The sequence below is a fragment of the Chiloscyllium plagiosum genome, chromosome 10 (genome assembly GCF_004010195.1).
Source record: "Chiloscyllium plagiosum isolate BGI_BamShark_2017 chromosome 10, ASM401019v2, whole genome shotgun sequence".
Taxonomy (NCBI): domain Eukaryota; kingdom Metazoa; phylum Chordata; class Chondrichthyes; order Orectolobiformes; family Hemiscylliidae; genus Chiloscyllium; species Chiloscyllium plagiosum.
Window position 1 is genome coordinate 5316761 of NC_057719.1, and position 10229 is coordinate 5326989.

Consider the following 10229-nt stretch of genomic DNA (forward strand, 5'->3'; position numbering starts at 1 on the left):
CCATATAGATCACACCTACCGCTCTGCCCTCATCAATCCTCTTTGTTACTTCTTCAAAAAACTCAATCAAGTTTGTGAGATATGATTTCCCACACACAAAGCCATGTGACTATCCCTAATCGGTCCTTGCCTTTCCAAATACATGTACATCCTATCCCTCAGGATTCCCTCCAACAACTTGGCCACCACCAACATCAGGCTCACTTGTCTATAGTTCTCCAGCTTGTTCTTACCACCCTTCTTCAACAGTGGCACCATGTTAGCCAACCTCTAGTCTTTCTGCACCTTACCTGTGACTATCGATGATACAAATATCTGATTAAGAGGCCCAGCAATCACTTTCCTAGCTTCCCACAGAGTTCTAGGGTACACCTGATCAGGTCCTGGGGATTTATCCACTTTTATGTGTTTCAAGACATCCAGCACTTTCTCCCTTGTAATATGGACATTTTTCAAGATGTCACCATCTATTTCCCTACATTCTATATCTTCCATGCCTTTTTCCACAGTAAATACTAATGCAAAATACTTGTTTACTATCTGCCCCATCTCATGCGGCTCCACACAAAGGCCGCCTTGCTGATCTTTGAGGGGCCCTATTCTCTCCCTCGTTACCCTTTTGTCCTTAATATATTTGTAAAAACTCTTTGGATTCACCTTAACTCTATTTGCCAAAGCTATCTCATGTCCCCGTTTTCCTCTCCTGATTTCACTCTTAAGTATACTCCTACTGTCTTTATACTCTTCTAAGGATTCACTTGATTTATTCTTTCTATAGCTGATATATGCTTCCTTCTTTTTCTTAACCAAACCCTCAATTTCTTTAGACATCCAGCATTCCCTATATCTACCAGCCTTTCCTTTCACCCTAATATGATCTCAGCAACAACTGCTACTGAAAAATTAAAATGTAAAAATCCTGGCTCTATGGGAGCTTGACCCCCACCCAGTCAGGCTGCTTATAATTTTCCAACATTAAAAAAAAAACAAAGCCTCACAAGCTGTTTACTCTGTTGGCTTTGTGCAGACTTCTTAGCACCTCTATTTCAATGTTTCTTCAAGAAAAAAAAGGTCAAAATGCAGCTCTTAAAGCCATAGTATCATCAACCCTGGAGTCAGGGAGAATCTGAGAGGACAGGAAAATGGCTAATGTAACACCCTGTTTAAGGGAGGAAGGCAGAAAATGGAAAACTATAGGTTGATCAGCCTGACCTCAGATGTTAGTAAGATTTCAGAGTCCATGATTAAAGATGATTTGGAGACACCAGTGTTGGACTGGGGTGTACAAAGTTAAAATCATACAACACCAGGTTATAGTCCAATAGGTTTATTTGGAAGCACTAGCTTTCGGAGCACTTACAATCTTATAATCTTATTCTCCACAACCATCTGATGAAGGAGCAGCACTCCGAAAGCTAGTGCTTCCAAATAAACCTGTTGGACTATAACCTGGTGTTGTGTGATTTTTAACATTACTAAGGATGAGATTGTGGAGTACTTGGAAGTGCCTGGTTAAACAGTGCTGAGACATCAAAGGGAATGTTTAGAGCCATAGGTACTCAGCTGTCCCTTCCAAGCCAATAAACAGCCTGTGAGGCCTTGGTTTTTTTTAAAAGTGGGAATAATAGAAGCATCCTGAAATGGCGGGGTCAAGCTCCCACAGAACCTGGGTTTTAGTTTAGTTTTCAATAGTTGATTGTGTTTGAAGTTGGTTGTGGATGTTGCCATAGCTCCCTCTCTCTCTACCAGAGATTTCTCTTGGGGTTATTTTTTTCCTGGTTTGCAGAAACATTACATGTAAGACAAATTATTCTACTAAATTTGCCTTTGTTAAGGGTGTGTTTACAGGATGGTATTACACAGGTTGTTGTTTAACAGTTAAATAATCTGTTATTCTGTCAAGTTTTCCACTAGAGTTAAAATTACACTAATTCTTCTTTCTTTTGCATTTTAACTGTAGGTAAGAGCAAAGTGTCTTTTGCTTAAAGCCAAGTAGTGTGACCAATCAAATTACATCTACGACACAGCACTTTACATTTACCTCTAAATAAAATAAAAGGTAGGGCTGAGGCTATCTCCTTAATAGCAAAAGAGACAAAATAAGTCCTGTGGGCTCAGAACACATTAAATTCTGGCTTCATTTTAAAATAAAATCACTTTCAAAAGAAATCTTTTCAATGCAGATAATGCCCAAATAGTTCAAAATCTTACAGCTTTTACAAATCATTGTTAAACTTAAATATATATTCCCAACAGTATTCAAATGTTTTGAATGTAACATGTTAAAGCAACCCAGAAAGTTCCTATTTATACTTCAACGACTTGAAAACTAGCTCATGCACAGTCTTATAATTTTAGCATGAGACCTACCCAGCATTGTGAAATCTACCACCCATTCTGAGATATAATCACCATTGTGAGATGATCCCATTCACGACAGAATGGATGAGAAATCAATAAAGGTAAATGGGAATACACAGGAAGATGGGAACATCACTTATGTATAAGGAAGAAGGAGTAAGTCGAATTTTTTTGAAAAGTAACATGGAGGTATAGACCATTGGTCATAGAAAACAGAGAATAGTTGTTGTGGTTCTGTTCGCTGAGCTGGAAATTTGTGTTGCAGACCTTTCGTCCCCTGTCTAGGTGACATCCTCAGTGCTTGGGAGCCTCCTGTGAAGTGCTTCTGTGATGTTTCCTCCGGCATTTATTGTGGTTTGTCTCTGCTGCTTCCGGTTGTCAGTTCCAGCTGTCCGCAGCAGTGGCCGGTATATTGGGTCCAGGTCGATGTGTTTGTTGATAGAATCTGTGGATGAGTGCCATGTCTCTAGGAATTCCCTGGCTGTTCTCTGTTTGGCTTGTCCTATAATAGTCTGCAACATAAATTTCCAGCTTGGCGAACAGAACAACAACGAGCACCCGAGCTACAAATCTTCTCACAAATTTTGAACAGAGAGTAGTGGTTGAAAGGTGCTTTCAGAACAGAAATCAGTAACCAGGGGTGTTCCACAGGGATCATTGCTGGGGTCTTTGCTGTTTGTAATACATACATAAATAATCTGCTTGAAAATGTGGGTGGTCTGATGGGTAATTTTGCATGACACCAAAATCGGAGAGTTGTAGGTAGTGAGAAGGATTGTGAAATATACAGTGGGATACAGATAGATTGCAGATTTAGAGAATGAAATTGCAGATGGAGTTTAATTCAGACAAATTCAGGTACAAATTATACATTAGACACCATTAGAAGCAATGATATACAGAGAGATCTGGGCATACAGGTCTACCGATCATGAAAGTGGCAACACAGGATAATAAGGTGGTCAAGGAGGCGTATCGCACGCTTGCCTTCATCGGTCGGGGCACTTGTTATAAAAGTTGGCAAATTATGTTCCAGCTGTACAAATTTTAGTTAGGTCACGTTTAGAATATTGCCAGCAGTCTGGTTGTCACACTACCAGAAGGACATGGATGCTCTGGGGAGGGTACAGAGGTTAACCAGGATGTTGTCTGGCCTGGAGGGTTTTAGTTATGAGGAGAGGTTGGCTAAACTCAGCTTGTTTCACTGGAAAGATGGAGGCTGAGGGGTGACCTGATAGAGGTCTATAAAATAATGAGAGGCATAGATAGGGAAGATAGAGGCCCTATCCCAGGCTAGAAATGTCAACTGCAAGAGAGTGCAGATTCAAGGTGAGGAGGAAAGTTTAGGGGAGACATGCGGGGAAAATGTTTCACACAGATGGTAGTGGGTGCCTGGAGCTCACTGCCAGTGGAGGTGAGCAGGCATATTAGCAACGTTTAAAGTATATCTTGATAGACATATAAACAGGAGGTGAACAGAGGGATAGAAATTGTGTATTGGCAATAAGTAACAGGCATAAATAGGGATTAGGAATTGGCAGGCTTGATGGGCTGAACAGACTGTTCCTGTGCTGTAATCAGTTGAAAAAATTGAAAAGGTCGGGCCAGGAGATACTGGTGTGGAGTTTTGCTAGTATTGACAGGTGTGGAGAGACAGTATTGAAGGTAAGTTGGAATGGCTTTTAATGGGCGGCACGGTGGCTCAGTGGTTAGCATTGCTGCCTCCCAGCACCAGGGTGACAGGTTCAATTCCAGCCTTGGGTGACTGTGTGGAGTTTGCACATTCTTCCCCCTGTCTGCGTGGGTTTCCTCCCACAGTCCAAAGACGTGCAGGTCAGGTGAATTGGCCATGCTCAATTGCCCATAGTGTTAGGTGCATTTGTCAGAGGGAACTGAGTCTGGTGGGTTAGTCTTTGGAGGGTCGCTGTGGACTGGTTGGGCCTGTTTCCACACTGTAGGGAATCTAATTATAGAGTTACCACTGGGCTGAAACAGTACTAACAAATGGGGAGTGAGGGGGGCAGGCAATAAGGCCCTGATATGGAATGGGAGGGATTGTTGGAATGATCGAGGATTGAACAAGATTGGGAAGGGAGAGGGGTGAGAATTTCAAATGAAGAGAAAGAAGCATTTAAAAGATGACGGTAAATTGTGAAATAAGAAATTGCTTCAATTAAACGGAAGTTCGTCATTTTTATTGTCAGAAAATAATATTCCCTGGGGTTTGGCTGTTCCACCAACATTAACATTTCTCATTGTACTGTTCACCGGCACTGATATTCTTTACTTGGGTCAACTGAACAGGTGTAAGATTCTACAGTTTGACAGTCTCCTGAGCTGAAGATGACAAGTTTGGTCTTGATCAGTCGGGATGTGATATTAGCAAAGGGGCGGGAAAGGAATCAAATCTCTCAGAAAACTTGGTCATTTGTTTGTGCTTATCTCGGTTGCAGCTTCTAAGTCTCGGAGATTCCTGCACTAAAGGGCACGGCGCTGTGATGTAGAGAGCTCTCTCTCTCTCTGACGGCTACATAAACTCTCCTTCAGACCAGAAATGGTACAGAAACAGCACAGGGTGTGTGTGTGGATGTAGATGGTGCTCAGTCTCTGTGAGAAGACGGTGATGATATAGATCGGTGTGAGTCCTGGTTTCTCCTTGACCCTTAAGCACTTGTTGTGAATGCCAGTCCGTGCAAATCGAGGGGGATAGAGGCGACTAACTGTAACGTGGAAAGAGTCGCCAAACTTCACATCGATCAATTCACCCAAGAAGGAAATTCCGGAACAGGTCCGACTGTCTGTCAGGAATAGACAACAGGGACTGACTCACAGGTAACACTTCCATTGGTTTCTAACTATCCGCAGAACCCAGGGGAGAGAATGAAGTGTAGTGCACGAAGAGGAAGAGAAGTTGGCGGAAAAATCAGAGCTGAGTGATTTGATGACGGTTTTTGTTTCGAAGTTGTTAAACTGTGAAAGTGTCTCTGTTACTCTCAGCAATCCGCGGGACATGGACCTGGTGGGATTGGATATTCCTGGTTTGCATGATGTCGGCTTTCACTCTCCATTTCTGACAATGGAGCCAGACATAAAGGTTTGAGAAGGAACTCAGAGATTGTGGGGTTTGCCAGGTGAAAGCAGGGCTCGCAATGCTGGTGTGAGTGCGCCTGAGGATCAGAGGCAGAGGTTCAGAGTGTTTCTATTGGGTCAGGGAGTGAGTTGCAGGTTTGCAGGGAGAGCCTGAGAGAGGGTATAGAGAGACCGGGAAGAGATTTGGGACATGGATTGGAAGTTGAAATGGAGCTGTTGGGGAATTGGCTGAAGGAGGTGAACAGTATACAGATAAAGAGTGGGTCAGTGCAGTCAGGGAGGTCAAGGGCAGCAAGGACATGGATGTTCGACTCCAGGCTTCGGGCACCAGTCAGGCCAATGTAGCCTATTCTGTAAGACATGGTATCACTGGGGTCAGGGAGGATCCCTGAAGTCTGAAAAATGGTGAGTGTAACACCACTGCATAAGAAGGGAGGGAGGCAGAAGATGGATAACAGTAGGCCTGTTTGCCTGACCCCAGTTGTTGGTAAGATTTTAAGAGTCCGTTATTAAGGATGAGATTGTGGAGGACTTGAAGTGCATAGTAAAATGGGACCATCAGCACCACTTCGTCAAAGGTGAGTCAGTGATCTATTTGGATTTCAAGAAGGATTTTTCCAAGATGCTGCACAGGAAGGAGGCTGCAAAGTAAGATGAGCCCATGTTTTTTGGGGCAAGGTACTGTCATGGATAGAGGATTGGCTAACTGGCAGAAAGCAGAGAGTGGGGAAAAAGAGGATGGCATCTGGTGATCAATGGAGTTCTGTTGGGGTCAGTTTTGGGACCACAGCTATATGTCATATATTCACAATCTGGACAAAGGAATTAAGGATGTTGTTGCTAAGTTTTCAGCTGACACAAAGATAGGTAGAGGGACTGGTACTGTTGAGGAAGCAGAGGGTTACAGAAGGACTTGGAAAATGGACAAAGAAGTGGCAGATGAAATACACTGAGATTATGCATTTTGATAGGAAGAATGGAGGCATAAACTATTTTCCAAATGGGGAAATGCTTTGGAAATCTGAAACACAAAAGTGTCTTAGAAATCCTAGTTCAGGATTCTCTTCAGGTTAAAATGCAAGTTCAGTTGGCAGTTAGGAAAGCAAATGCAATGTTAGCATTCATTTTAAGAGGGCTAGAGTAGTAGAGCAGAGATGTACAGGGCTGTATAAGGTTCTGGTTGGACCACTTTTGGAACATTGTGAGCAGTTTTGGGCCTCGCAGCTCAGGAAGAATGTGCTAGCTTTGGACGGCTTCCAGAAGAGGTTTACAAGAATGATCCTGGGAATGAAGGACTTGGCTTATAAGAAGTGGTTGAGGACTTTAGGTATGTACATGATGGGATTTTTAAGGATGAGGGAGGGTCTCACTGAAACTTATAGAATACTGAGAGACCTGACTGAAGAGGACATGGAAATGATGGTTCCCATTAGTAGGAGAGATTAGAACCTGAGGGCACAGCCTCACCGTAAAGGGACAACCCTTTAGAACTGAGATGAGGAGGAATTATTCAGCTAGAGGGTGGTGAATCTGTGGAACTCATTGCCACAGAAGGCAGTGGAAGCCAAGTTACTGAGTGTATTTAAGACGCAGATAAATTATTAAATCATAAGAGGATCGAGGATTAGAGGAAAAAGGCAAGAGAATGGGGTTGTAAAACTAATCAGCCATGATCAAATGGTAGAACAGATCTGATGCTCCTATATCTTATGGCCTTATGAGGTTAAGTAGCAGCGATCCCTGAGCCCATCAATATATCAGTGTGTGCCACTCACAGGGTGCACTGCAGAAACTTGACAAGTTTCCTGTCGTAGAATCTCCCAAATCCACAAATCCTACAACATCTAGAGAAACAAGGTCAGCAGTTGCATGAGAACAATACCACCTGTGGGCTCCTTCCAAGTCACTCACCATCTTAAATATATTATCATTCTTTCATAATTCTAGCTAAATTCCCAGAACTCTTTCCTCACCAAATAGTGGGTGTACCTACAATGAGTTAATTGCAATACGTCAATAAGATGGTTGGGCAATATACTGAGTAATAAATGCCATATACAAAAATGGATATTGAAAATAATCATTTAACTGAGGAGTTTCTGAGAATGTTTAGCACAAAGCCTATGAAGTCATGCAGATATTTGAGAACAAAAATAAAAGAAATCACATTATTATTTTTAAAAACTGTGAACCATTGGGAAAAGTGCAAGCGATTGAGATAAACTGCAAAGAGAACTACACTGGTGAATGGGGTTAAATAGCCTCCTTTTCTGCTTCAGATTGTATTACTATATTACTTCATAAATGCTCTGTTTTTGCTCCAAAGGTGACTATTTTCGGTGAAGAGGAATTAAAAATAAAAGTAGCATTGAGGTTTGAAATCACAAACTCAGGACCTCGCAAAAAACATTTATTGGACAGCATTGTGTTGAACGATGAGCAACTGTACTGTTGAGCACAGTATCCACCAGATCCTGTTTCCCGCCGTCTACATTGGGGTCTTCATTATTGGCCTCCCGATTAACCTCCTGTCCCTGTATCACAGCTACCTACAGATCAAGAAGAAGAATGAGCTGGGAATCTATCTCTGTAATCTGACCATCTCAGACCTTTTGTACCTCCTTTCCTTACCTTTGTGGATTCAGTACATGCTGCAGCACGATGACTGGCAATATTCTCGGGAACTTTGCATCTTCAGCGGTCTGCTCCTCTACCAGAATATTTACATCAGTATTGGCTTCCTCTGCTTCATTGCCATTAACCGCTACCTTGTTGTGGCTTACCCTCTGAAATTTAAATTCATACACAGCAGGAAGGCAGCTTTGCTCATCAGTATTCTCAGCTGGCTCAAGGAGATAGCCATCTGCACCATTTACATGGGCTCCAAGGTTCTCAGTAAAGACGAGGGGAATGATACCCTGTGCTTTGAACATTATCCTCTGCGCCTAAAGGACAAATATTTAAATATTTACAAACTCTCCATTGGCTTTGGTCTCCCTTTGATTTTATTAATCTACTCTTACTATAAACTGTTGAGGGTTGTCCACAAAGTGCGTGGTGTTCAAGAAGAGCAAAAATTACGAATAAAAAAATTGGTATCTGGGACAATCATCATTTTCCTGGTTTGCTTTGCCCCTTATCACATTTTCCTGATGGTTCGAACCATATTTGAGTATGACTGTCCCTTTGCTGACAGCGTTTTTGAGGTTTACCATATCGGCCTCCTGCTGATGAGCTTTAATTGTGTGGCAGATCCCATCTTGTACTGTTTCGTATCTCCAAGTTCACAGGGCTGGTTAGCAAGGTTCCTCGATCCTGTTATCAAGCTACTTCCTTGCAGAACGAATGAAGTAATTGTGACTCCAGCAGCTCCGATCAAATCAACAGTTATGAATAAAACTGAATTAACACAATAAAGATGTGGAAAGCGGGCTGTATTTAATGGGTAATGGGTTTTGGGAGTTCAGTTATGAGTACAACTCACATAAACTGATTTATATTCATTCTATCATTGTACATTATGGTTAATGTGATTGAGGTGTTTGTAACACTTCATCTATTCTGCTGGACACGTGGAGAGAAAATATCTTCCCTGTTGCGGTAGCCCAATACAAGGAGCTGTCTTTAAACATGTTCAGAGTCCATTTTCACCCAAATGACAAAGCACTGCCATGCTGGCAATTTGAAATACAATAAACAAAAATGAAATGTAAACAGAAAATGCTGGAGCAAGCCAGCAGGTCTTGCCTAATCCATGGAGAGAGTGGTAGTGTTTGGAGAACCCCAAATAAGTCATATCAGACTCAAAATATTAATTATGTTTCTCTCTCTCCACAGATGCTGTCAGTCCTGCTGTGTTTCTCCCGCGCTTTGTGTTTTTATTTCATCCAAATTGCAACAAAAATCTGAAATTCTTATTTGTGATGTTACACGTGAATGGGCGTTTTCATGGGTCTTACCAATGGGTTTTGAGAAGATTTGTAGCTCAGCTTGAGGATTTGGATGTAGGTTTGCTCGCTGAGCTGAAAGGTTCATTTCCAGACATTTTGTTACCTTACTAGGTAACAACTTCAGTGGACCTCATGCGAAGCAATGCTGAAAATTCCTGCTTTCTATTTATATATTTGGTTTCTTTGGGTTGGTGATGTCATTTCTGGTGGTGATGTTATTTCCTGTGGTGAAGTTACTTCCTGTTCCTTTTCTCAGGGGGTGGTAGATGGGGTCTAACTCGATGTAATTGTTGACAAAGTTCCGGTTGGAATGCTATGCTTCTAGGAATTCTCATACGAGTCTTTGTTTGGCTTGTCCTAGGATGGATGTGCTGCCCTAGTTGAAGTGGTGTCCTTCCTCATCCGTATGTGAGGATACTAGTGAGAAAGGGTCATGTATTTTTGTGGCTATTTGGTGTTCGTGTATCCTGATGGCTAGTTTTCTGCTTGTTTGTCCAATGTAGGACCTGATCAGGTGTACCTGAGAACTCTGTGGGAAGCTAGAGAAGTGATTGCTAGGCCTCTTGCTGAAATATTTGTACATCGATAGTCACAGGTGAGGTGCCAGAAGACTGGAGGTTGGCAAATGTGGTGCCACTGTTTAAGAAGGGTGGTAAAGACAAGCCAGGGAACTATAGACCAGTGAACCTGACCTCGGTGGTGGGACAAGTTGTTGGAGGGAATCCTGCGGGACAGGACGTACATGTATTTGGAAAGGCAAAGACTGATTCGGGATAGTCAACATGGCTTTGTGCGTGGGAAATCATGTTTCACAAACTTGATTGAGTT

General features: G+C 42.3%; 1 protein-coding gene across 1 annotated transcript; it reads left to right on the forward strand.

Moving 5' to 3' along the window:
• The first annotated feature begins 7886 nt into the window (after positions 1-7886).
• LOC122553351 (ovarian cancer G-protein coupled receptor 1-like) lies at positions 7887-9487 on the forward strand. Its single transcript, XM_043696940.1, has one exon. It carries the CDS (start codon positions 7887-7889, stop codon positions 8865-8867), a length of 981 nt encoding a protein of 326 aa, XP_043552875.1. The 3' UTR covers positions 8868-9487.
• Positions 9488-10229: the final 742 nt, after the last annotated feature.

Bases quoted from the DNA above. Each gene is read 5' to 3' on its own strand.
- LOC122553351 (XM_043696940.1), top strand. From the start codon at position 7,887: ATGAGCAACTGTACTGTTGAGCACAGTATCCACCAGATCCTGTTTCCC.